General features: G+C 49.7%; 1 protein-coding gene across 20 annotated transcripts in view; it reads right to left on the reverse strand.

Moving 5' to 3' along the window:
• The window catches only part of NFASC (neurofascin), a 203,470-nt gene that overhangs the window by 40,641 nt on the left and 135,304 nt on the right, over positions 1-27,525 (reverse strand). For 10 of the 20 annotated variants that reach the window (XR_009210890.1, XM_032137188.2, XM_032137199.1 and 7 more), the window contains 15 exons: positions 24,698-24,868; positions 20,392-20,442; positions 14,250-14,361; positions 13,625-13,809; positions 11,870-12,001; positions 9,206-9,349; positions 8,397-8,508; positions 7,864-8,030; positions 6,964-7,111; positions 5,592-5,716; positions 4,662-4,706; positions 3,286-3,387; positions 2,796-2,993; positions 1,916-1,986; positions 370-592 (listed from right to left, as the gene is read on the reverse strand). Coding sequence is in view for 19 of the 20 variants with exons in the window: in XM_032137188.2 (XP_031993079.1) it covers positions 370-592; positions 1,916-1,986; positions 2,796-2,993; positions 3,286-3,387; positions 4,662-4,706; positions 5,592-5,716; positions 6,964-7,111; positions 7,864-8,030; positions 8,397-8,508; positions 9,206-9,349; positions 11,870-12,001; positions 13,625-13,809; positions 14,250-14,361; positions 20,392-20,442; positions 24,698-24,868 (1,986 nt within the window). In the remaining variant the exon portion in view is untranslated. The remainder of the gene's footprint in view (positions 1-369; positions 593-1,915; positions 1,987-2,795; positions 2,994-3,285; positions 3,388-4,661; positions 4,707-5,591; positions 5,717-6,963; positions 7,112-7,863; positions 8,031-8,396; positions 8,509-9,205; positions 9,350-11,869; positions 12,002-13,624; positions 13,810-14,249; positions 14,362-20,391; positions 20,443-24,697; positions 24,869-27,525) is intronic. The other 10 variants (XM_032137191.2, XM_032137196.2, XM_032137190.2 and 7 more) reach the window with 3 other exon arrangements.

Genomic DNA, 27,525 nt, shown 5'->3' on the forward strand with positions numbered 1-27,525 from the left:
AGCATGGCTTAGCAGTAAGGCAGACTGCCAGGGGATCGGAAGACCTGGGCTCTGTTCTCAAGACTGACATTGATGACTATGGAACACTGCTGAGGGTTTTCCCTTTTTGGGCCTCAATTTTCACATCTGTGAAATGAGAGTTCTGGACTGGGTGATGACATTCAGTAATTCCAACTACGTTCGGATGATGATATTTCCACTCCCGACATTACTGAGTGCCTGTCTGCTCTAGGTCACTACAGGACATTTTTCCTTCCTGGGAGCTGGCTGTCCTCCCATACCCACCCCAAGGTTCCTGGCCTGTGAGTGTGGCCTCGTGCGACCTAGCCACAAGGGTCGTAGTCAGGGGACGGTGAGGAGACTACTCACAATCTTCTCCGGAGTAACCGATGACGGACTCTGGCTCAGGGCCCTTCCCGAAGTCATTTTCAGCCTGGACTCGGATCTCATAGGGCACGTAGACCGGGGTCTGCCCCACCACGTAGCGAGAGCCCCACACTGTGACATTGTTCCAGGCCTCTCGAGTCTCTCTCCGCCTCCACTTGACAATGTAGCGCAGGTTGGGGCCAAAGGCCGAGGTGGCATTCATGGGCTGGGCAGAGGGACAGACAGGCTGGGGAGGCTGCCAGAGACGGGCCCAGATCCACCCACAGCTTGCCCTCTCTTGCTGTGCCAGGCATCCCTTCCAGATGTGCCCAACATCGGCCTCCCCCTTGCAGGGTAGGGGAGACCACATCCCCCACCGCAGTGAGTCCCCCAAAAGCCCAAGGTCCTGTGAACCCAGCAGCATGCAGATTTTCTGTGACAAAGGCTTCGCCTGAGACCCAGTTACTCTGACTCTGAGAGCCATACACATTTGCAGGTGGAAAGGTTTTATTTTCAACAAAACTCCTTGCTGTGACGGGGAAACAATAAAGCAAAATATAGACAATGAGGTAAACTTCTCTAAAGTCAGAAGAAATGAATTGTGGTTAACCACAGCATGGCTCCTGCTAATGAACTCAAAATTCCAGAATGGACTTTACTTCTACCGAATTTGTGTGTGTCTGTCCTGTCCTTCCCAAGAGGTCAGAGTTCTTTAAACATGGGTGTGATTCTGCTCTTTATTTTCTAAGGGCCTGGCCCGGGAATCAGTCCTCTGGGAGCCCGCTATACAGAGCCATAGACCAGGGTCCTGAATCTGGGCTCAGCCCAGCTGCTGTTGCCCTGTTTGGCCAAGGGTGCTGTGGGAGCAGCCTTCAGAAAGACAGGGAAGGTCATGATCCCAAACACTGCATCTCCCAGTTTCCATTACTCATGGCAGAAGCTCAGAAATGTTAATATTTCAGTGGCTGCGTTTGCATTCTCAGACTGGGAAGTGGTTTGGGAAAAAAGCCATTTTGAGACCACATACTCCAGTTTTGGTTTGCAAAGTGGAGTCAGTGAGCCAGCATGAAGATGGGATTTTATAAGACCAGAGAGAGTCTTTGGAATGACCGAGTCCATTCTCTGACCAAAAGAAAGACTGTACTGGACACATCTCAGATATTGGTCTCTCCCCAGCTCCTACAAATCTCCAGTGAAAGGGCCCTAGAACACACCAAAACTTGGTTTGGTGTTGTGCTTAGATCTCTTCTAAAGTCTAACCCCAGTCCCTCCTCCTTCAAGACAAGTCTGCTTGATTTTGCTGCCTCCTCTATGCGTTTTGCTAGACTGGCAGTCAGTGGACCCTGGTCCCCTCTGCTCCCGTCTCCTCTCTGAAATCTTACACTTAGACATTTGTCCTGTTTGGTTTCTGGATGCCCAACTCAGAGAGGAGCTTGGTTTCTCAAAGAAGAATGGCCACCAAGACCAGCCAGAGAGTCTGAACCACACCGTGGCTCCCGGTGCACGCAGCAAGGTGAGCTGCTCCACTGGGGCTGGGAGGGCCTCTTACCGTCCACGTGATCTCCATGTTGTTCTTTCTGGTCCCCTCTCCCTTCACATCACCAGGATTGGACTCGGGGGCTGGAACCCAAACAGACACAGGTTCAAGTCCAATCTGTGCTTTTCCAGGGCAAGGTAAGGAACCTTCCTCTGTCCTACCTGATGAGTCTGTTCTATGCTCTGTCTTTCCTCAGCATCTATGTACACGCTGGGTCTGCTGTGTAAATGAACTTATTCTGTGCATGATGTGCCTTTTGAGCTGAGATTTAAACTCCCAGAGCAGGGCTAATTTCTTCTGAATTTTAATCCTTTACCAGACAGCATTTATCATAAGGCTTTCCACACTGTGGGTGGTCAGTAAGCCAACTCACTGTGGATTAGCTCCTTTGTGGATTCTCCACTAAATGTGTTTCATACCAGACTGGCTTATCCCTGGCATTTAACATTTTTTTTGGGCAGCATCTCTACCCTCTATGAGCTGGTGTGATTTCAGAAATCCAAATATTACCCAAGAGTGTTAGGAAAAGAAATCTGATGTAATACCAATTTATGTATTTCTCACACTGAATTATGTATTTCTGCTGTACCTCTTTGCCATAGCTCTCCCCTTTAAAGCAGATAATCAAGAATTACTAACAATAAAAATGGAAGTTAGCATTTATCATGTGCTTACTACACGCCAGGCATCATAGTAAGTACCTGACACACATTCTCAAATGTTCACAACAGCTCTGTGATGTAGGTGTTATTATTACTCTCTGCTTCACAGATGACGCCAGGCCTTGGAGAGTTAAGTAACCTAAGTTCACATGGCTGGGAATGGGGGGATCTCAGTGTGAGTTTGGGGTGCGGGGTTCCGGAGCCTTCTCTGGCAGCCCTCGGGTACTCACGTGCTCCACTGGTTCGGTAGCGCTCGGACGGGAGGCTGGGGTGGCTGCTCCCAACCTCGTTGATGGCAATGACACGGAACTGGTAGTTGACATACGGGGACAGCCGGAGGACGGCTGAGTTAACGCTGCCGGGGTACTTGGAATGGTCATGCCAGACCCCAGGTTGGAACTGGTCTTCTTCAAACTGGACGACATAGTCTGAGTGGGCAAGGAAAACAGAGCTGTTTCGGGAGCTCAGTTAGCAGTGGTCTTCTTTAAAAGCACTTCCTTCTTGGCTTCCATTGATCTTTATAATCTCTCTCACACAAAGGCACAGGGAGAATTCTTCCCAAGGCACAGGAAGAGACACCAAGCCCTCTTTACATTCTGAGGATAGCCCAGGACACACATCAAGCGAGGCAGAAGTGGGGCTGGAAACCAGGAAAGGCCTTCGGTTTAAGGGTGTTGCCATCCCTCTTTTCCAGCTTTGGGGAGCAGGGCCCTGAGCTACCTGTGATGGGGCTGTTGTTAGCATCCCCGGGAATCCAGGTCAGCCGCACGCTCCTCTCTGCCAGGTCGGTCAGCTCCAGGTCCCGGGGCCGGTCTGGCCGTCCTGGTGGCAGAAGACACCACGCAGGGCTTCTGAGTTAGAGCAGGTCCACCCTTGTGATGGCCCTAGCCCTGGACAGCTCCCTGATGGGCTTAGGTCTTTGCTACCAGCTGGATCCAACCCCAGCCTGCCCTAAGGGGTGAGCACAGGGACCACTCCCTTCCCACAGGGGCCCAAGGGAAAACAAAGAGGAGACTCCTGAAATCCTAGCCCCTGCCCCCCATCCCCCGCCTCCCACCAAAGAATATCAATGGGTGTGAAACAAGGAAATAAAGGGGCTTATGCAGACAGAACTGGGACCAATGCCATCCCCTCTTGGTGGATCTTCTGAGAGTGCAAGCATTCAGGAATGCCACCCGTCATCAGACCCATGCTCACGACACTTAGGAAGGCTGATGAGGGAGTGTGGGATTCTGTCCCATTTTCTCACATTAATTGTCCTCTACCCTGTGTGCCAAGGCTCTGAGGAGATGGGAGCCCAGGAGAGGGCTTGGCCTGCTGAACAGGGCAGATGGGTTAGGGGAGTGGGGGCAACAAAGAGACGGGACCAGACCAGGGAGGAGATGGAGACTTGGTCTAGGCATTTCACTGATGGACAGCAGGACAGGAGCCTAGCAGGCTTGCGAACAGGGGTGAAGGCAGCACCTTTTTTAGGGCATGAATCTCACTGGGACTGCTTTAGTGGGTCTAAGTGCCATCCTGGCTTGGGATAAAGACATCTGGCTACTGAGTGGTAGGGGTAGGCAACATTTGCTCTCCATCTAGACTCCCTGAACCAGGTATTTCCATCTTTCAGATGGTCACTAGAAGGACTTGGAAGGTGAGTCCCACAGGCCCACGTTCACGTGTGTGTGGCATGTGTGTGTAGATGGTAAATGGATAGAAAGCAGTAGATGCAGGGAGGCTGAACAATGAGTTTCCAGGTGATGTGAAGGGAGCAGGCTTTTGCATTCCCTGCAAACAGGACCTGAAAGACTGCTGGGAGGACAGGCCACCCTGAGGGAGCGATGAGTGTGGCTGGAGGCAAGGATGGGGTAAAACAGCAGCCGAGAACTTCCAAGCTCACCCCGTAAGGAGCAGGAAGCCCAGCCTAGGGCCGTGCCCTGGGCTTGGGGAGGTGGACGTGGGCAACTGAAAGGAGGTCCCATGTAGCCAGCAGTGCTGCCCACAAACCTACACACTGTCACCCTTTCCCAAAGCGGCTTCCTTCTCCCAGACTCCACACCCTGGGTGCCGAGAGAGGGCACTGGCAGGGGACTGTGATTAGTGGGAATTACCTTTGGGCAGGGCAGCCAAACGGTTAGTTGGAGTGGCCTGATCAGCTGCAAAGGTAAGATGGGTTATCCAGGTTAGCAGGTTATCCAGCGTTAAAGGTGTTCTAGAAGGATGGGGGTCGGCAGCCGAGGCTTAAACAGCTGCCCCTGGGCTGAGGTGTTCTAGGCAGGGCTGTCCCCCGTCCTTCCATGGGGAATTCCCTACCCTTACAGAGGCCATCTGTGTTTCCTCCACAGCTGGGGGTGGCACCTCTGTTTCCTTCCCATCCCAATGTGACTATCGTGCCTGGGCCCACCCTCCCTGCAACTGTGCGTCTCCACTGCACCAACGTTAGTGGCAGTAGGGCACCCACGGGGAGGCAGAGGTGACAGAGGACCTGCTTCCCTGGAAGGGAGAGGCCTCCTTCCTCTTGGTTTGGGTTAGCTTAGTATTTACAGTCCAGCCTGGGTGCAGGACAGGAAGACACGGCATCATCTTGCTTAGCGCATAGCGCGTGATGAAATGCCACCAAAACCCAGGAATGGGGCAGGAGGGAAAGGAAGGCTGGCGGAGGTCATTGGAAGCACAAACACAAACTCAGTCTTGCTTTAAGGATGGATTGTTTTAATTGACTTAGTGGTAGAGTTAGCTGTAAGAAAGGTAAAATGATCATGACAAGAAACCCCTCTCCACTTTCTCTATATCACTCAGGCCCCTTTCAGTTGAGACGTGGGAAAGTTAATGACTCCACTCAGGAGGTAACCTGTCCAGCACAGCTTATTCTGAAACTGGCAGCTCCCTAACCTTGACATCACAAGGCAAGAAGACATCACCACGCCTGACCTGGCCATTGACTGCAGGCGCTGCCCTTGGAACTGTCCCGGGCCACTGCTTCTCTGGCTGCTGGGGAGGGGGTGGGGCTAGTCACTGCCAGGGTGAGCAGCGGCAATTACCTAGCACGGTGAGGTAGGCCTTGGCCAGGTCTTGGTCTAGCTCGGTGCTGGCGACACACGTGTAACTGCCCTGGTCCCGCTCTGCCACACCAAAGATGGTCAGGGAGTCGTCTTCCTTCTTCATCCTGCAAAAGTAGCAAGGAGGGGTTGGGAGGAGGGGGTAGGGGAGTGCTCAGTGCTGCTCGTGTTTTCTCCCTGGAAGGGGCTCTCGAGTCAGGAGAGCAAGGGAAGCTCCTTCTGGGGGATATGAGGCTCCCTCTCAATGCTTTGACAGAGGCGAGGTCTTCACGGTCACCTGGAGCATTCATCATACTTGATGGAGGGGAACAGAGAGTGGGCGGAGCTCAAGTGGCCGTGAAGCACATTTGCCACCTTCGAATTCCGTACATGTGCCTGCCTCTGTGCCTTTACTGTGCTGTGCACCCCTCCCAGGTTAGGGCACCAGGAGGTCCATGACCCCAAAGGCAGGTTGGTATCCCTTCTCCTTTCACACTTGTAGCTTTGTCTGTCTTCAGCCCAGACTTCTCTCCTCTGCGCCCAGGCGCAGGCCAGCTTGACACCAAGCTCCTGGGAACTGTCTCCCATAGAGAGGGGAGGCCACAGAGCAGGATGGGGCTGTAGAGCTGTCAGCACTGAGTGCCAGAAGGTTTGCAGAGGGGAACACCCTCTGCAAAAAGTCAAATGATGGCTAGAAACCGCTGGTACCATGTCCAACTGCAGGGCCCTGCACAACTTTGCTCCCCCGAGATGGAAGAAGGTAAAGCAAAGTGAGCCCTGGGGAGGGAGGCTCGGAACAGCAGTTCTCAACCCTGATGCACATTGGAACCCCCAAGGGGACTTTAAACACTGCCAGTGTCCTAAGTCCTACACCAATGAAATTAGGATCTGAGGAGCGGGGCAGGCATGGGTGTAGTAAAAGCATGCCAGGTTCAGTCAGGGCTGAGAGCTGGCTCAGATCAACCCTGCCCTCTGCTGAAGATTAGAGGTACTGCAAATAGGGCTGAAAGGCTGGAGCCTGGGATGCAGCGGAGGAGGAAAAGAGAAGACAGGGGCAAAAATGAAAGGGAAAAGAGGCGAAGTGAGGGGCGACAGGGAGAGGAGAAGTGAAGAGACTGAGAAGAGGGAGAGAGAGGAGGTGTAGGAGAGAGAAGCAGGGAGCTGGTGGGAGAGAGGGAGGTTGCGCAGGGTCGGTGGGGGGGTCTCCCCTGAAGCAGGGGAGTTGCCGAGGCCATCACCCCATCTGCAGAAGCTCCTTGGTGACATGCATGGCACGAGTTCCCTGTCCCTGTGTTCTTCCATGTATCACCAACAGCAAGGGAAAAGAAAATGCGCCTCAAACTAGCACTAGGAAGGGGAAAGGGGGAAGAGAAACCTGTTTCCAATATAGAGCGGCTCGTCATCCTTCAGCCAGGAGACAGTGAGTTTCAGGGAGGGGTCGTGCTTCACCCGACACTCCAGCTGCACCGTGGTGCCCCTTTTGGCCACCTGGTCCTCAGGCATCCGGTAGATCCTGGTGGGGTCTGTGGAGAAGCCCAGAGCACTCACCACTGGCCTGTTCTCTGCCCAGCATCCCCATGAGGCCACAAAATAGCATATGTCTGCCCTCGAGGCCTTATGCCAACTACGGAGCGGGGCACAAACAGTATGCCACAGTATGAATGGAGCAGAGTTCTGGGTAGGTAATCCCAAAAGCAGGTAATGCCCCAAATCCTCGCCATCTGGCTCAGGAATATATGATGTAATTTCTGGGGTGGTAGTGGGGAGTTGGTGTGAGCAAAAGGTTTCCCTTCCTAATTCTCTTTGGACCACACTGATCCTAAAAGGACTCCACAGGTGCACACTGGGGAGCCCACTCCAGATTAAAGACAGGTATGGTGCATTTTCTTTCTTTTTTTTTTTTGAGACGGAGTCTCGCTCTGTCGCCCAGGCTGGAGTGCAGTGGCACAATCTCGGCTCACTGCAAGCTCCGCCTCCTGGGTTCACGCCATTCTCCCGCCTCAGCCTCTCCGAGTAGCTGGGACTACAGACGCCCGCCACCACGCCCGACCAATTTTTTGTATTTTCAGTAGACGCAGGGTTTCACCGTGGTCTCGATCTCCTGACCTCGTGATCCGCCTGCCTCGGCCTCCCAACGTGCTGGGATTACAAGCGTGAGCCACCGCGCCCGGCCAGGTGTGGTGCATTTTCAATGTGAATATTGCATGTGGATAACTGTGAGCACGGCCTCCTTGTCCCTCTCCAAACTCCCACTGGCGAACCCTCTCTCCTTTACCTTTGACCTCCAGGCGGACTTGGTTTTCAGCTTTGCCCAGGATGTTGGTGGCAACACAGGTGTAGATGCCTTGGTCCTCTTTGCGGATCATCTTAATTTCCAGACTGCCATTCTCATAAACATGGTAGTTGCCACCATCCAGGTTGCTTCCTTGCCCATTCTTAAACCTCACAACAGAGCAGCAGAACACACAGCATCCTGAGACAGGACCAGCCCAAGGGCAGGGGCAGTAGCCAATCAAGAGAGACCATGGGGGATGTGGAAGGAGCCCCATGCTAGGAGGCTGGAGCCCTGAGCCTCGGGGGGTCTGCCTCTAACCACCACGTGGCCCTGGTAAGCCTCCATCCCTCTCAAGGTCTTAGCTTCCCCTTCTTCACAATGAGGGGGTTGATCCAGATGATCTGGTAACTTCCTCCCAGCTTTGACCCTTTAAGATTCCCAGGTCTTGCTGAACACCTACTATGTGCCAGATGGGAAGGAGAAGATGAGACAGGTGACCCCTGCTGTGGAAGGCCTGATCTCCTGGAACTTACCATCGCAGTGTGGGGATGGGAGACCCAAAGAAAGGGCAGTCCAGCCGTGTCCGGTTGTAAAGAATCACTCGAATGAGCTGGTTCCGGGGTGACAGCATCCGCGGAGGCACATCTGAAATTCCCAGAGAACCGATCTCGAGTGCCGAGTCTAACTCTTCCATCTCTTCCCCCTCGGTCTCACCTCTGCATGCCTTCTGCTTACAGCAGCTTCCCAAGCACTGAGACACCTTCCCCTATCAACCTTCCCTCCTTCAGGAAGCCCCTAAGGATTAGGTGGGGAAGGAGAAGCTTACTCCTTCCTCTGCCCTCAACCTACCCTACATCCAAATCCAGCTTTTGCAAAGAGCCTCCCCAAATTATCCAGCAGGTTCCATAGCTGCTCCCACCACAGCCCTAAGGCATTTCCTAGCTACCCCTCCCACCACCCTCTCCCTGCCCAGGGGGTGCAGCAAATATACTCAGAACCATTTTCCACCATGAGATCCAGCTGCGAACCCAGGGGAAGTCAAGATGGATACACCAAGGAGATGGGACAGTCCCACTCTATCTCATCAGGGGAGGGAGAAGACTAAGATTGACTGCTCTGATGGAATTAACTATCTGCTCATCCAGCTTTGTGAATTTTAAGTCCTCCATCCCTCTTACAAATTTTTTTCCGTCTCCATGTTTCCCCTATCCACCATCCTCTTACCTCACCCAGCTTGGCCAATCCCCGGAGAAGAAAGTGTGCCCCATGACATAAACAAGCCCCAGGGCGACTGCGCAGTAGTGGAGGGGAGTGGGAGACAGGCTGCGAAGGGCACACTCACCCAGCACACTGACGAAGGCGTTGGCCAGCAGGTAGCCATGCTCATTGGAGGTGTTGCACTGGTACACGGCCCTGCTGCTGATCTGGGTGTCCCGGAAGATGATGGTGTCTCCGGCCACCTCACGGTTTGGGTTAGGTGGTGCCGCTACAGACAAGAAAGAGACGCTCCTCATGAGAGATGGGGAGGGCAGGGTGAAGGGCACTTGGGGCTCTGGCCAGGGCTCCCAGGAACAAGGGGGTGCCGTGGGGAGCACCAGGTGGGGGGCCAGATGACAGGGCTTCTGACCTCACCACTGCTGGGCTGTGACCTTGAGCCCTTCTCTGAACCTGTGGGGTTTATTTCTAATCTAGCCTAGAGTATGGAATATGAATTCCTGTTCGACCTACGTACCCACTGGGCAGGTGTGGTTGAGAGCATTAGCTTTGGAAACAGAAAGGAGTTTTGGTTCTAACCACATCACTTCCTACCAGCATCATTCAATCTCTGTGAGCTTCAGTTTCCTTGTCTGCAGAATGGGAATAACAGATTACCTCATGGGGTTTTTGTGAAGATAACCTGAGATTTTATGCATGTACAAAGTGATGAACAGAGGGTCTAACACATACTGTTATTATCATTTTAATCGAATGTGCACATATTTAAGTGTGTTTTGAAAAGGACAAAACAGTATACAATAGACAGAACCTACCACCTTCCCATCCTCTGAAGACAGCATGCTCCGAACATTCACAAAGTTAAACCCATAAGCCAATGCCTCTTGAAAATGGAATGAGTCCTTGTATTTGACAAAGCTCACAGCTCTTCCCCAAAAATGTGTCCTAAACTGAGAGAGGATATTCTTGCCCACAGTTCTAGTACTGCTGGCTTGGGATGAAGAGAGCAGAGGCTGGAGAGGGCTGGGGGTCCACTTCACTCTGGGATCTGGGGTAAATCAACAAACCTTTCTGGGCCTCATTTCCTTCATCTGTAAGATGGGGAACAATCACTTCCACCTTTCCCCTACTCTAAGGAAGGCTAAGATAAGAGAACAATAATGAGCTGTAAAAACAAACATTTTCTAGAAATGTAAATAATTGCCACTTTTCTCATCTTTAACCACTAGAAAGTGACTTTCCTTCCTAAGATTTCTGGACTAGGAAGCTGATGACTTAGCTTACAGAGTCCATGAATGCATTCAAGATCACTCAGACCTACAGGGGAAGTCAGCGGAGGATGCAGGAGTCGCCCTGCAGGCACCACTCCACAGATAGCCAGCCCGAGCCCGGAATCGGGGAATCAGCAGATGGGAAAGGAAGACAAGGTTAGCACCCTTATCATCCACGCCCAGGTCCCCACTCAGCGAAAAGGGACCAAGGAAGGCAATGCCAGAAACTGTACACCTCCTTGCCTGGCAAATTCTTGTGCAACCAATTTTTCCCGTCACTCCCCTTACATGTTCCCTGGGGAGAGTGACAGGTGACCTTTCCAGGGCTGAGGCTCAGCTGCAAGTCCCGGGCTGCCTTTATTGAATGGTGCTGTAAAGTTTAGAGCAATTGCCTAGCTTACCCCCAAAGTCCTATTAAGACAGAGAGAACTGCAGAGGGCAGGCAGTGTCCTTATCGCTGCTTGTAGCTGGGGAGTAACATTTACTGGGGATAACTAGGTTCAGTACTAGCTGGTGCAGTTGTATTGCAGACTCACGGCAACCCACAGCTTCACCACTTCCTAGCCGTGCGATTTTGAGCAACTAATTGCACTGAGAAGAACCTTATTTCCTTACCTTAAATGTTTGAGAGTAACGCAACAACGGGGTGCAGCATCTAGCACAGAATGTGGCATACAATAAATGTCTAAAAAGGCAAATTCTTACCCTCTCCTCTACCTGTGTCCCCCCTCTCCACCTGCTTCTACCAGCTGCTGCTCTTGAGTTAGATTCTGAGTTCTCACCATCTACTTTTCCCCCATTTGGTTGATACCATCGTTTACATTTCCTCTGACCACTTAGAGAAAGTAAGGACAGGACATTCTGAAAAGTAAATGCAACCAGAGAGTCTATGATGTGAAAACTTAACCAAGGCCACTGATTATAAGGGGCCTTGGAGTCATCTACTCCAACCACCTGGGCAGGACTAAATGTCCCCAAAGTCTCAGCATACTCAATAAACTGCACCTGTGCGTCTGCTCTTCTGGGGACAGTTCTTCCTCATATCTAACCATAATATTTCACATTATTGTACAACCCTGCTTCTTCTTTTGCCCTCAGCAGAGAGCGGAACTTGAGTAACCAACAATGGGTTACTGAGCTCTTCTCTACCTTGCCAGCCCCAGCCATCACTCAGAGCTCAATCACCCAGAGATGCAGCCACAGTCCCTAGGCCATCAACTGGGCTCTGAAGTTGTTCAGAGGGAGAAAGCAGAGATTTAAAAAACCCCAAGGGAACAGAAATCCCTTCAGCATGGGAATATGACCACAGAGTTCCAGGCCCCCTGTTCTCTCACACAAAGAGAGGGTAGGTTTCCTGCCTCTTGAGATGTCTGAAGAGATGGACGGCTGAGAAACAGCCACCAGTGGGCTTCTCTTTTCCTGAACTTCTAGTGTGACCAGCACTGGCTACAGTGACGGGGATCTGAAGCCTTTGACAGGAGAGAGATGAGAGTCAGATGGGACAACAGCTCGCTACTTACATTGCAAAGGTTCCCCATTCACCATCCACTGGACAGTGGGCTTGGGGTTTCCATTGGCTCGACACACCAGTCTCCCATCCTCGCCAGGAGCCAGGATAAGGTTCTTGGGTTCGTCCAGCCAGTAGGGAGCAGCTGGAAGACAAGACAGACATAGGCAGGGGAGTTAGATGGCATGGGACAGCCAGAAGGAGCCAAGCAGTCTCCCTCTAGTATGGCAGGAGCCCCTTAGTCCCAGCACCAGGTGCTCACCACCTGCCCCAGGGCTCATCCTCACGGGGATAACTTGGTCCAGCCTGTTTCTGGCTGGCTTGGCTGCGCAGATGCTGATCTGTCTATTTTGAGTTCACAGAACAATAGTTCTAGGCTGGGGCTGCTCACTAGAATCCCCTGAAGAGCTTTTTTTAAAAAAGGGATGCTAGGGCCTGTCTCAGACCTACTAAATCAGAATCCTGACAGGAGGCCTGGGTGGCAAATGCTTCTAGAGGTCACCAGTGTTTGAGGTGTGCATCCAATGGCTCCACTGCCAGGGAAGGTGGTAAAGTGGGCACTGAGTTGGTCCCTCTGGATCTCTGTTTTGCAAGATCAGACCATTTAGGAAAAGCCTAGTGAACATTTCTTTAGGCATTGAACTTTGGTTAGAGTAGCTCTTTTTTTTTTTTTGAGACAGAGTCTCGCTCTGTCGCCAGGCTGGGGTGCAGTGGCACGATCTCGGCTCACTGCAACTTCTGCCTCCCAGGTTCAAGCAATTCTCCTGTCTCAGCCTCTTGAGTAGCTGAGATTACAGGCATGCCTCATCATGCCCAGCTAATTTTTGTATTTTTAGTAGAGATGGGGTTTCATCATTTTGGCCAGGATGGTCTCGATCTTCTGACCTCATGATCCGCCCACCTTGGCCTCCCAAAGTGCTGGGATTACAGGCATGAGCCACCATGCCCAGCTAGAGCAGTTCTCAGCTGGCCACCTTGTTCAGTTGTTTGGACAATTTTGTGAATATGTGGAAATGTGGATTTTTCTGAGAAGTGAGCCTTTCAGATCAGATTATCAACAATTTTGATACTCACCCCCTACCCCTCAAAGTCTAAGAACTTCCTAGTTTGTGTATGGTGCTGAAGCTAAGGTCATAAGATCAACTGACTGCATGCTAAGAAAGTTTCTGTACTCTGATCTCGAACATCATCATCTCAACCATCCATACAGCCCCAGGCCAGTGACCAGTGCAGCCCGCCACACACAGCTGGGACCCATGATGACGTGTGCTCTGGTGCCTGCAATCACTCAGGTGGGCCCTCTTTGCTTTGGGGGGAAGGAAGTGATTTAAAAAAGCAATTTTGGCCATGACCACTCCCCAGTTTTAAAAAGCAGCACAGCGTCATGCATAGGTACACAGACAGCACAGGCTCACGCGACACATCACGAACGGGAATGCAAAACAAAAGGAAAAAAAAAGGCTCTGGGAATGATCCAAATGGGCCGTGGGAGGAAATTCACCTGCTGAGGGAACGTTGGCACCAAGGAGAGTTGGGTGATGGTCAGGGTGGATCTCCTTCCCTTAACACCCCCTGCCCCATGCACGGGCATGCACACACCCTCTCACGTCCAGCAAGTGACACCATCCGTGGCAGATCGCCATTGCCATTGAGCAGTGGGCTGGAAGTCTCCCCGACTCACTCTGCCCCCAACCACCCTCAGAGGGAAGAGTGGGCATGGTGTTCAGGGTTGGCAACATAATCATAATGAGAAATACACACAACGTACCCTTTACTCTCACCGAGATCGTGTGCCGGATGCTGCCCATCTTGTTGGAAGCCAGGCAGAAATACTCCCCGGAGTCTTCCTCAGAGACATTGGTGATACGCAGGGCCTTATTAAAGTTCTCAAACTTGGCCTTATCAGATGGGAGGTCCCCACCTTTCTTGTACCATGCGATGTCTGGTGTTGGGCTAGGAGAGGCGCCAAGCAGGAAACAAAGAAGTTATCACTAAATGTGGCCTTTCTCCTCTTCTATACAGCTGGGGACACCCAGGTGGCCTAAAAGTATACTTGGGCCCAGGAGGATGCATGTCCTCTAAAAGGTGATCTTTCCTGCACAGAGGAGGATGCTCAGCCACAGAGAGCCTGAAGGCTTGGCTAAGGTCCCACGAGATTCTAACGCATATACAGGATGCCTAATCACCTTCTTTCTTCATTATCCAAGACAGAGATGGCCAGAATAGGATGGAGATGACTATGGTTTGCAACACCCTGCTCACTAGGGGCTGTTAGCTTCTCTTTTTGCTGTGCTACTGGTATGCACTAAATGTGGCATTAACAAGAGTATGAACAAGCTCCCATCCCCATCCTCCTGAGGGTGGCTAGAAGAGGGGCTGCAAACTGCACATACACCCCAGAGGCGATGCATTCCAGCAGGAGGTCCATGCCACGAAGCACCATCTGGCTGCTCGCGGTGCCCTGGGGATACATGAAGCTTGGTGTTCTTTCTGCAACTCCTCGGGCTGAAACAGGAGAGAACAAACTCCCATGAGCCTCCTTCCAGAAGGCAGACCCCACTAGGCCAACGCTGTCAGGCTAGAGAGAAATGGCATCACCGCCCCTGCCGGATCCTCCCAGCTGAAACCACCCCAAGGACTTGGGCGTCATTAAGTGAGGTGTGTTAGGAAGCTCGGGGCTCCTCAGCCCCACCAGCATGAGAGAGACAAGCTCTAGGTTCTGAAGGGATCTGCCTGGAGGAGCCCAGCTTCCCTTGGGATCAGGGAATCTCCCCTTCCCTGGAATGGGGAAGGGCTGTCTGAGCAGTACGAGATCTACTCCCAAGCAGCTTGTGTTGGGATCCCAGAGGCCACTGTGTGGCCCCCAGGGCAGGCCATCTCAGCAGCGGTCCTTCTCCCCAGGCAGGGATCTGGAAGCAGAGAAGGCATGTACTGGGTCCACAGGACCTGCTCTTTGGGACCCTGAAAACAAGGTGCTGGGATGGAGTCACAAAGCCCGCACAAACAATCAGAAATGCAGGGAGAGTTATTAATGGCTTAGCAAACACAGAGAGAGAGTTAATGAGCAGAGATGACAGGAAATCACTCTGGGGCCAAGACCATTCTGCCTCCTCACTAATGACTTGGGAAGACAGCTGGGGAGGAGAGTAGTAATTACATGTGAGCTGCTCAGGGAGGGGGTGGGAGAAAAGTGGCCGCCAAGTTGGAGGAGGTGATCTATAATGCAACTAGGCCAGAACAGTCATGGGTCTGAAATCAATGAGATTCATGCAGGTCTTGAAGGCCAGGTGGCTCACAGAGATTGGCATTTTCAGGATGGCTGTTTCCCTGTAGAAGGGACATGACAGAGTGAATTCCACCTTCCCCGAGCCTCACCTCTTCCCCCAGAGCTCTTTATATAGCTCTAGGGGAATGGGTAAGATGGAAGGGAAAAGAAAAAGAATTTTCCATCTAGAAACCCCAAGGCAAAAGGGAAACTGGAGGAAGTACCCCCCGGCCAAGGTGTATGATCGTACACAAGAATGGCTCAAAACAAAAATAGAAGCTGAGCCCACCCATGGGTTTAATGGGGTCTTAGACTCAGCTGGACAAGGGAGAGGTGGAGGGCAGGCAGAGTTGCCAGGAGCTGGGAGGCCTCAGAGACACCTGGGGTGAGGATGAAGACACTTATCCCGGGTTTAATCGGTGCTGGTAGAGTGAGGAGAGAGTGCGGAGGGACTTCATCCAGATGTAACTGGTGCTTCCTAAAGGAGCTTGCTGGGTTTGCTGGGGCCTGGCTGCACCCGTGGGGCTCCTGTTCTGGGGCACTCAACTCTCTCCCTCAGCACTGGTGGAGTGCAATTCATAGAGTTTGCTTCTATTTTATCTTTTTGTCAAAAGAAGAAAGGATGAAACATATGCAGAGGGTAACGAGGCTGATGGTACAATACACGGCATACGGCAAATGTTCAGTGAAGGTTTATGAGGTGAATGGATTGAAGGGGAAGAAGAGAACAAAAAATAAGGCAGCAATTTAACCCATATTATTTCTCTTTCTGTAGATGCCTCATCTGTCCCACCAGCACACACATTACAACAGTGACTACTGAAGGGGTTAATCCATTATGTGGTTAATTGGTTATCATCTATACCTATAACTTTTGTAGCATCCAATTCTCAGCACCAAGGAAGTGCTGATACCAACAGCTTCCTCCCACCCACCGTCACGGAATCACCAAAACAACCAAGACACAGGGGCACTATGAGGAAAGGAGATTCTAGGGCAGAAGGCTCTGTTGTCAGGTTGGTGAATCTGTCCAGAGCTGGGAACCCTGGGATTATGTGGAAGAGGTCCCAGCTAAGTTGTCATACTCCTTCCACACTGGGACGAAATCTGCAGAAACCAATCTGTGACCCTATGGACATTTAATTTACACCATAATACGCGACACCACGAGCACACACGACCCAGCAAAGCAATAATGATGGGAAGGAGGGAAATTTAGCACAGAGTCCTGCTGTGGGTGCCTTGACACGTTGTAGCTGTGACTATAAAAAGGTTATAGCAATATTGCATTTGTAGGATGTGGGCTAGCAACAATAGAATTATCTTAAAGAAGGAGAAGCTACTGGAAACAAGCCAAAGTTCAAAAAAAGGGAAGAGCATCCTAAAAGTCGGAGGTCATAATCAGGGCCACCATTCAGTGAAAGCTTGCTAGGGACCATGCACTGTGCTGACAGCTCTATCCACACCACCATTTATGCTTAATCCTCGCAGCGAACCTGGAGGGTTGTATCCCCATTTTCAGCAGAGGCAACTGAAGCTCAGTGAAGTCAACAGACTTGCCCAAGATTACAAGCTAGTTATGTTTTGGATTCTGTATTATTTAGCACCAAAAACTTGTGCTTTCCACCCACTCTACATTGCCTCTCTGTCTAAAGATGGGCATCCCACTTGTTCCTACTTCTGACAGTCAGCTTCAGGAATATCTTTCTTATTCAAACCAAAGAAAACGCAAGGGCAAAAGAGGTAAAGGAGAAAGATATTTTTGTCTTAGTGAGCTGCTCTGGTGAAACTCTTCCACTATGTTTTACTATTCTCACTGTCTCAGCTAAGATCCCATCTCTCCTCAGTGGATATTAAAAAAAAACTCAGGCCCAAGGTGGAAAAAAAGAGGCTGAGGAGGGAATTCAGCAGCTCTAAAGGCACCTCAGTTGGATTCTTAAAGGCATGGAAAATTTGAAGAAGATTTGGGGGGACACAGGATCATTAAGGAATGAGATGGCTGGCCCTAAAGGAAAGGTTATGAAGAAATGCAGTCAATTGCAGCAGGAGGAACTCATATGAAAATTTAGGAAGGATAATAGAGCTGGTGGCTTTGAGAGCCACTGTTCTCAAAGAGGGTGCCTAATTTCCTTCCCTGGAGAAGTAGAGACAGGAAGACTCTAAGACAACAGTGATTACTAGATGAAACTCTAAATGGTGGCAGATGACTGTCTCATCTTATCATGAGACACCCTCTTTCATCATGGAGGCAGAGATCCCTGGAGAGCATTGGTTATTCGCCCTGATCTTCAGAGTGGGGTCTGACCTAATGCCTGATCAAACTCAGAGTCCATATGCTAAAGCTCATATCTGTGTGGATTCAGGAACAGCTTCCCTCGCCGGCTCATCTGACTTCTTGCCCAGGGACAGTCAGTCCTCTCCTGCTCTCGTAAGCTGTGGCTCAGAGTGGGCTCATGGGTTTCTGGGGAAATATGGTCAGCTAGCAGACAACAGGAGATGGCAATGCCTCAACCATGTTGGCCTTAAAGGTCCAATGACAAATGCCTCTTGATCATCTCTGACAACCTTAGTTGCCCCCCTCTGTCAAGTGCTATGTGTTAGCAGGACAAGAAAGTTCAATGAATCAGACGTATCTGAGGACCTCTGCCAAAAACAGCTTTTAGGGGCATCTGTATCCTACATCCAGACCACTTTGCTGCTTTTGATTCTCAGAATTGAGAACCAGAGACTCATGGGGCCAGATTCTTGGCATCTCATTCACCTCTCTTGCTCTAGGAATGGCTGACCAAACAACCCCAGAAGACAGGAAAAACTCTTTGTCTAGTAATATTTGATACCTTTCAGTGCCAGGAAATTTCTCCTGTAAGTTTAACCCAAATCTCATATGCAGTAGTTGGAGCTTTTCTTCTTATGCAGTTCTCAGCACAGCTGAGGATTTGAACAGCTTTTGTTTCTCTGGTCTGCCCTACAATTTCTCCCTCTATGGCACTTTCTTCCTATAATTGCACCTGCTTTCTGCCCCTTGGCTTCTCTTTAAGTTCTCTCTGTCCTTCTTAATTTCAGAAGCATAGAAGAACTATCCAGGATACAGTCAACACTAAACCATTCCCTTTAAAACCAATAATGGGTAACATTTGTTAAGTATCGAGAATGTGCCCAACACATACTAGGAACCATAAGCACATTCTCCTGTTTAATCTTCACAACAATCCTATGAGACAGGTAATACATCCATTTGGCAGATGAGAACATTAAAGTTCTGAGACACTAAATGACTTACTCAGCATCACTCAATGGTATGTCCTGGACCCTGGATTTAATTAAAGGCAGTCTACCTCAGAGCACACACTCTTAACCACTTGGTCTCCTCACCTGGGTGAATCCTAAGTGGCAAGTTACAATCTCAGACCAGATTCTCCTGCCACTCAGCAGGTCAGGGGGCACCTGGCAGTGTTCAGAGGATACCAATCCACTCTAGAAATCACTAAGACAAAATAGAAGTATGGGGTGGCCCTCCTGCTACAAAAGAGACATGCCATATTTCAAAGCCAAACAGAGAGAAGCACTGGGCACTTTTCATCAAGTCTGTCTGTCCAAATGCCTGCACTCCAGAAAGAAGTCTTCCTCCTTCCTTCCGTTTCCCTTTGATTTCTTGCTAGAAGCATCAGCCTAGTTGTCTTTTGTTCAAAATGTGTCTCCCTTTGACTGTATATCCTTTCCAGCAGCTTCATACTTGGGTCAGCTCCGTCCTACCCTGGATTGAGGACAAGCGGTCAATCTTCAGGTAAACTCTTGTAAGCTTTGCTTGTTTCATAGTCCTGGATGGATCTCATAACTCCTATCCATTCTCTTGCAATAATAGTTTGATCAATGGTCACAAACTGGTTTAAGTGACCAGAATCACTCAAACTTATTCCATTGATAAAACAACTCTATGTGTATGTTCCCCTGCATGGCTTATCTTACATAAAGTGAGGAACTTAGATCAGATGGTCTCTAAGGGACCTTCTGGCTCTGATGCACTCTGGCTTACAGAATACTTCCTATAACAGATTACCTGGAATCCAATTTAGAACAAGGCCCATTCCATACCAGGGCTCTGGGGCTCTTAACACAATAGTGGTTGGCCCTATTATCTTGAAAACAATGCTTAGAATCCAACAAAGGTCCCCTGATTCCTTGGGTAGTAAATCTCTTTGGCAGGATCTCAGTGTGGTTCTAGCTGCTTGGTGCCAAGTTAGAGCCTTTGCCTCTCTCCCTGGCTCGCACTCCCTCAGCCCATCCCCTAGTCCAGTCACTCATCATCCTTTATATTAGCACATCACAGTGCAGACACTTCCTATCTGTTTCAACCCACAGTGAGGTCCCTTGAGGACCTGCAGCCTCAGCTTCTGAGGCATAACTAATGATGGGCCAGCTGCCTCACCAGAACCAGCAAATGATGGTGCCTCTGGCTGCTCAGGGAAAATAAGACATTCTTGAGCCACGGTGAGGGGTAACTCAGGTGTGGAAATAGCCAATTACCCTATTAATCAGACTAAGCAACCAGCTGTGTGATGAGTTAAAACCATGCCTCATTGTAATTGCTCCATGTCTCGCAAGTGTGGACTGGTGGGCATTTGATTTGCATACACTACCAGAGGAGGAGAGAGGCCTAGGTGAGAGGGTACAGTGGATGGTTTCACCTCATTTATACTCATCTTGAAAGAGAACTCAGAGCTGGGCTCTTACTCCTATTGCCCAGATGGATTTTAAAGAGACATGGGACCTCACTGTGAAATGGTACTCCCGGTAACTAAGGTGAGATTACAAAGCAGGCAATTCCTATCTAGAGTTAACTGAACATACTAACAAGCTTTCTGTGTTCTTTCAACTACCAATAGGAAACAGACTTCCTGTTTTCTCTTCACTATGGAACTCACCTATTTTAAGATAGTCTCCCTTCATCCATTCCTGATTCCTAAGCTTCTACTTTTTCAGTAAAAGTTCCTGCTTTTCGAGAAGTTCTTTTGAAGTCCTACCCTGGTTTGAACCACTTGTTGAGAATTCAGTAACTTGAGGCATGCCTATTAGAGGAGACCACACGACCAGGTGAGCCACCTCAAACCCCCACACTGCCTCCTGGCAGGCAGCCTTCTGGAGGTGTCACCTTGACACCCTGGCTGGGCCAGCTGCCACCCAGCAGGAGTTAATGACGTGGTATCAGTCAAGTTAGGCAAACTGGGGTTAGCACAGGCAAGGTTACTCCCAAGGTTACCGCTGCGACTCACCACTGTACATGTCAGGGTGGTTTCTTAAGGACGAGTCATTATAAGGGTGGTCTGTAATAAACAAAAGAGGGTGAGCAAACAGGAGGCTACGGAGAAGTCACAGAGGCATAAACGGGGAGAGAAAAACAAATGCAAAGCCACAAAAACAACCGAGGAGGGCAGCAGTGGTCTTTTGCAAAGGAAAGACACGGCATATTTGGAAAGGCAATAGGCTCAGTGAAGAACAAGCAACATAAAACAGCCCACGAAAGGAGAAAAAAAAGGTTAAATCCTGCAAAAGAAGGCAATAATAAAATAATGTTTTTTTAAAATTAAAGAAATTAGATTTGAACTTTAATTATTTGGTCCTGCTATATTTTCAAACAAATGAGAGAAAGATTAGTGGTGTCCTGTAGCCGTCTTTTGAACAACTCCTTCTTATCAAAATCCTCAGTTCCCAGGACTCTGGGTCAGGCCAGCTCTAGGAGCAGCTAAAGAGAAAGGAATGTTAGTGAGCTCCAGGGAAGAGCAAAGTGCTGCCTGGGCAGAAGCTAAGCTGCAGGGGGTTGGCGGTAAATGGGAGGAGGTCATTGACCAAAAGAGTGGGGCCGAGGGGCCCTAGCCGCACCCAGCAACATGTGTCACTGGAGTCTGACCAGGTGGGCACCACTATGATCTTGGAGATGTCTCTGTTGGCAGAAAGCTCTCCTTGTGAGGATGCCGGGAGAGGTTCAGTGAGGTGGGGAGAACATCCCTGAGGTTCAGGCTTTAGAATTTAGAAATGGAGCTTGGGACAGGAGAAAGTGCAAGCTGTGAGTTCTACACTTCAGACTAGGAAAGTCCTGCTGAACGTTCTGGAGGTTCGAAGCTCTCTAGACTACGCAGGATTGAAGACATTCCTTATGGAGCAAGATCAGTGGCTTCAGTTCCAATGTTAGGTAATTCAAACTCGTGGGCATTTACTCCTTAATGAGAAAGACATTTCAGAAGAGGACACATCATCACGCCAGCGTCCTGAAGGAGCTTTTCCCTCTCTACCTCCGGTCCCTTCCAGCAACTGGGTTCAAATTGTGACAGTACTAAAAGGGGGTGGGGTACAGCTGACTGGAAGCCAAGCAGATGGCCCCGAGGAGCCCAGAACACGGTCCAACTGCCTGAGGGACGACAGGGGCTCTGCCAAAACATTTGCATATTTGACGACAGATCCAATCCTATTACAACTAGTTGCAAGAGGTATGAGAGTCCTTTTCTGGGACTGGCATTGCATCGCATTCCCAAATCTGCTTACCACCTGGTAGGAAGATTTTCATTATTCAAAACTGTCTCTTAAGATGGGGTTTGTTGTAAAGACCCAGGCTGTTTGGGAAGTCTGCTTGGGTCCATCTGGAGCTAAAGGCAGGAACTAATCCACAATGTAACGAAGAGATGGGGTGGCCCAAGGGCAGGTGGGGGCTGCAGCTAGGCTTGGGAGGCAACTCTGTTCCTCTCCTCGGGGTGGATGGTGGCACATACAGATGATAGGGCCCTTCCTTCATGCTCCCATGTCACCAGGTGAAATGCAACCTATCTCTCTCCAGAGAAGTCACCCACACCCAGAACTGACCTCATGGTTTGTGAATTCTGGAGCACATGTGAGAAATTCAGGGAAACTTCTTTGACTGCTCCAAGAATGTCATTTAGACATTGGGGGAAGAAGGGGTGTGCTCTGGTGTCTGCCTCAGGGAGGACCCTCCTCGCTTACCACAGTTGCCTCTTATTGCATCAGGAGGCACCCAGCACCTGTTACAGCATGGGCAAAGTGGGATGGGCCCAGCTCTGTAGCCCAACTCCACTGCTTATTTTTGACTGCATTCCAGGTTTTGAAAATGATTTCAGATTACCCAGTATTTTGCATTATATACCATTCTCAACTTCCTTCAATGCAGGTAATAAAAATGGGACATGATGAGATTTATTTCTTCCCAAATGGGCAAACTGTGACAGGAGTGCCTGGTGAGAATAGGGCCTTTGAAGCTGCCCCTGCCTGCTTTGCCTCCCACCCCAGACCTGGTTCTGAAGGTACAAGAGAAAGCCTGTGTCCTCTCCAGACAGGAAAGTAGAGAGAGCACCACTGTGCTATTTTAAGCAACTGTGTCCAATTCTGGGCTGGCTCAGATGCCCAGAACTTGCTCCCAGCCAGAGCTGCCCCTGGGAGAACTCCAGGAAGCTGATGGGGCTCTGTTCCAATCACCTAGGGGGTTTCTCTGCCATTCGGAGGAAAGAGTTTTCAGTGGAATAGAGGACCCAGAAATGAAGCACTAACAAACATCTCTTACTTCTTCTGGTAGAGAAAAGAGTGTTTCTGGAAAGTCCAACTTCTACACGTTGTTTAAATCTCTAACTGCAGAGGAAGTTAGTTAATTCTACAGAGAAAGACTCTTCACCACCTCAGTCTCTTGGCCTCCGCTCTACTCTGTGTGACAGTGATGGGCTCTGCCCAGGATGGCAGAAGGTCAACTGACTCAGTTCCAAAAGCAGCAGGCCGATTTCCACCGTCGTCCGGGCAAGGAGAGAGGGGCCCCAGTGGTGATGCTGACGGCTGTCCAGGCTCAGCTCAGCGAGCATCTTATCTTGTTCTTGACATCCCTGCTCCTCCCCCTGCCAATGCTGTTAGTTCTGTCCTGGCTGCTGAGACCACTCCGAGGTCCTGGGCATACTACACTGTCCTCCCCAGCCCAGCCAGTTGGCAGGCAGTCACCCTGATGTGGACCGAGGAGACACTGCAGACCAACCAACTTTCTCCTCCAAGGGCTCTCCCTGGGCTTGGGTCAGGAATGAGAAAGTCAGGGACGGGGGAGCAAGCAGAGTGAAGCCAGGTCACCCTGCCAGGAACGCGAGGGGCTTGCTGCAGGTGTCAGGCAACCTGCCGGCTACCACCTTCTGCAGCCCAGCACCAGCGCAGATCAGTGCTTGGGGACACTGCAGAGGCAGGAGGCGGTGATTAGAAGAGGGCAGAATGGAGTTCCAAGACAGAACGGAGAGAGGGAAAAGAAGAAAGAAAAAGAAAGAGGGAGGAGAAATAAGCAAGTGAAAAAGAAAAAGGAAGAAAATGAAAAGGTGAAAGAAAAAAAAAAGAAAACATGAGAAGGAGAAGAAAAAAGGAAGCTGCTTCCTTTTGGATCCACCTCTGTGCCGTGGTTGGCTCTCAGGACCACCTGCCTCCGTCATCAGCAGGGATGAGGAGGAAGGAAGAGAACGCTAATGGTCACACCCCCTACCTGTCCTGAATGAGAAGTGATCTCGCCAGAACCTCTCCTGACCCACACCCACCTGGGGAGCCATTGTCCACCACCTCTGCAGGGGCTCCAGGAAGCCAGGGTCAGCCTACTTTCTCTGACCTTTGCAAACTGCCAGCACCCACATGTGCCCTCTACTGGGCTCCCTGACAATCTTTGCTGTCCAGAGCATCGAAAACAACACTCACAGCATGAGTCAGACTAAGGTCTGTTTTTTGGGGGGCTCCTTTATGGAAGGCATGTTACAAATCCATGGTGTACAACAACATAGACAACTTCCAACGTCCTGAGTGGGCTGAGACTTTGCAGCAAAAGCTCTAGGCTGCCTTGTCCTTGCCAAGAAGAACATTTCTGACTAAGCTTCTCTCTCTCCTCAAAGGAGAGCCACCAACACTATAACGGGTCGGGAAATGCTGATTTGCTTTTGTACCAGCCAAACAGAATCAGGGAATAGAAACGGAAACAAATAAAACTAAAACATAAGCCTGCAACTTACAAACATAGCGATTCCATATGGTTCAGCATATACATATTACAGAATCAAATAAAATTTATTTTGGTGTCTGCACTAATTTTCATATTTTCTGCTATGAGTTTCTTACAGAAATAAAGATAACCAAACAATGGGAAGAAATAAAAGAAATAATCAAGCTGTGTCCAGAGAGGGGTTCTAGATGACCTTTGGAAGCAGTGGTTCTCAAACTCTGGGGTGCACTTGAATTACCTGGAGGGCTCATAAAGAACAAAGAGGCTCAGGGCTGTTGAGGTGCGATAGGCTGTTTCTGGGTACGCTGCCAGGTTCTAAGGTGATTCTGATTCCCACCAGAATTTGAGAAGGATTGACTTAGAGTAGGACCAAGTTTAACTCAAGGTTTCACCATCGAGAGAGATCGTTTAAGAGCAGCTGAAGTGGCTCAGGCACCATGAGCTGGAAGGGTATCTAGGTCAGCCTCAAGGACAAGTCTCCCCCTAGACTCAGGTACCTAGGGCTGGGTGGGGTCAGTGGGCTTCTTTCTTTGGCCCCCAGCCCCGGGACAGGGGTCTGCACTTACTGGTGAGGACCTTGAGGGTGAAAGGGTTCTTCTGCTGGATGGTGTGGGTGAAGTGGAAGCGGGCGTTGCAACTGTAGTCGGTCTGCATGTCCTGCAGCATCACGTTGGAGAAGTATAGGTCTCCGTTATGGCCCTGAGAGACACGTTTGTCTTGGGTGATGGGCTCCATGGCTATAAGAAAGCAGAGGTACAGCAGCAGGTTAGTAGTAATAACAATAATCATTACCACTGCAGTCGTGGCGATAGAACACTTTACAGAGGGTCAGGTGGCGACCAGGAGCTTGACATTACTTGGTCTAATCCTCTCAACTCTGAAGTATGGCTTATTCCCATTTTACAGATCAGAAAGCAGAGGAGGTAATGTGTCCAGTATTGCAAAGGCAGAGAGGAGAGCAGGATTTTAGGTGCAGACCTGCCTGCCTACCATGTCCATGTTCTATGACCACACTTTTCTCTTTCCTGTTCATGCCACAAAAGATCTCACTGGCCATGGGACCAGAAGGAACACAAGCCTTCAGGTGCTCCCCAAGGTTCAAATTCTCAAGCTAGCAGTGAGAGCACTCTGAGGCCAGGGACCACGATCTGTTCATCTTATGCCCCAGCACCTGTCTTAGGACTCGGCATATAGGAGGCACTCAACAGTTTGCTGAATTAAATGAAATTGAACTTGGCTTGGCTGTATTTAATAAAAATGTAATCAATTATAATGTATACCTTTTTTATTCCTAAGAAGAAAGCACTACTGATTATAACTGTAAGATATATGCCAAAGTACGTCATTGGACGTACATCATCAGATTTAAGAGGCCTTTCAATTTTAGAGATGTGAAAATATGAAAATGTCTGATCAATGATATCATTGGAGTGGCTGAAAATGTTGACTGTATTTTCTTTTCTTTTTTTTTTTTCCAAGTGCTGTATCTGATGTAAATTCAAAAGACCAGGTTTCCAGGCTGTTAGGTTAGTTAGAATATACCTAAAGCTGACTACTCACAGCTATCTCCTTCCTATCCCCACAATTGTTTTTTAAGTCACCATTTCTTAAAGCACAAGGTTAATGATGCCAACTTCCCCAAAATGGGCTGGTCAGCTCTTCAAACCATTCCTGATTTACTGTAGGCCTACTATGTGCCAGGCACTGTGCTAGGTGCTGGTGAAAGATGGGCAAGACTGTTACTGCCCTCAAATAACTTCCAGTTTAGTAGAAGAGACAGCAGATAAATAAACAATTGCAATGCAGCGTGGTGAGCAGAACACACCAGTTAGAAGGGGATTAACTGCAGAAAAGAACCCAATGCATTCAAGGGGGTCCTAAGCTGAGCCTTGAAGCCTGCATATCTTATACCAGCAGAAAAGACAGAAGAGCCGAGGTTTCTAAGGAGCTGGAAGAATGTGTGCTAAAGGCTAAGAGTACATAGCCCACTCAGTGGTGTAAGGGGATGAGGTGAGACAAGGGCTGGAGAGGCAGAGGGCCAGACCTGGAAGGGGACTGGGTGCCAGCGAAAGGGATCTGGACCATTATTTTGAGGTGATGGAGGAGCCAATGAAAGGCTTTAAGCAGATGAATGAAACTATCAATTAACTATCACATTTTCAGAAAGACCAGGGAGGGCTGTTATGGATAATTCTTGTAACCTACAGAAAAACTGATGGTGGCCGGGGCAGGGGGGATGTCAGTGAGGATGGAAAGAAGAGAAGGGTCTAGGATCTACTTGGGAGGCAGAGTAAACACAACTTGGTGGTGAATGTGATGTGGGAGAGATGAGAGAGGGGAGGTTGAACTGTGAATTAACAAATGAGGCCAGCAGACTGTGGCCAGGCAGTCTTCCCCACTAATGGGCACTGTGATGGGGGAAGTGAGAGACAGTGATTGAGCACAATCCTCAACCTGCAAAATAACTTACAATGCTGCCTCATTAACAGGACAGCCTCTTTTCAAAGTAGGCTGCTAAGAATTCAGGGATAGATAGAAGGATGGATGACTGGCAGGTAGGTAGGTGAAGATATAGGTTGATGGATGGCTGGATAGATGGGGAAGGAGGGATGGAAGGAGGGGGAGAGGAGGCAGACAGGTAGGCGGGAAGGGAGGGAGGACAGGAAGCCAGAAGGACACACAGAGAGATAGCAGTTTTCCATTTACTTTTATTAATGCTTCTCCTTTAATTTAAATTAAAAATATGGGAAGAAACTGAGGTCGGGAGAGGATGAATGAGCCTCAGTCCAAAATTGAGCCAGAACAATCACTGAATGATGTCACTCTGTCCCTGCTCCAGATACCCTATCTCCCCATCACTCCGTTATGAAAGGTTGCAATTCCCCATTCACCCTTCCTCCTACCAGAAGAGCGAATCAGAGTAAATCCAGACCGGCCAATAATTGAAAGAGGTGGTTTGGTAACAACCACTTTCAACTGGCCAATTGGAAAAACCATTTCTTCTCTTCTCCTCTAATCCCCTCTGTCTTGCTCTTCATTTTCATTATCATGTTACCAAGTGCTTACTGTGTGTCTGGCCCTGTTCTAAGCACTTTGGACGTATTGACCTATTTATTCTTATAATAATCCCATTAGATAAGTACTATGATTAGCTCTGTTTTTTCCAGAAGAGGAAACTGAGGCCCAGAGATGTAAGCAATTTGCTCAAGATCACACAGCAGCCAGGCTAGAAAATAAGCCCAAGCAGCCTCTGTCTGCAGAGCCTGTGTTCTCAGCCTGGTTGCCACATTGCATCTGCTTCTCACAAATCAAGGTCTTCTAGCTTGGGCAAGCCCCTCCCCATTTAACACATCCACCCCACTCCCTAAGGTTAAGATAGAAACACAACACCAGG

The sequence above is a fragment of the Hylobates moloch genome, unplaced genomic scaffold (genome assembly GCF_009828535.3).
Source record: "Hylobates moloch isolate HMO894 unplaced genomic scaffold, HMol_V3 SCAFFOLD_18, whole genome shotgun sequence".
Lineage (NCBI taxonomy): Eukaryota > Metazoa > Chordata > Mammalia > Primates > Hylobatidae > Hylobates > Hylobates moloch.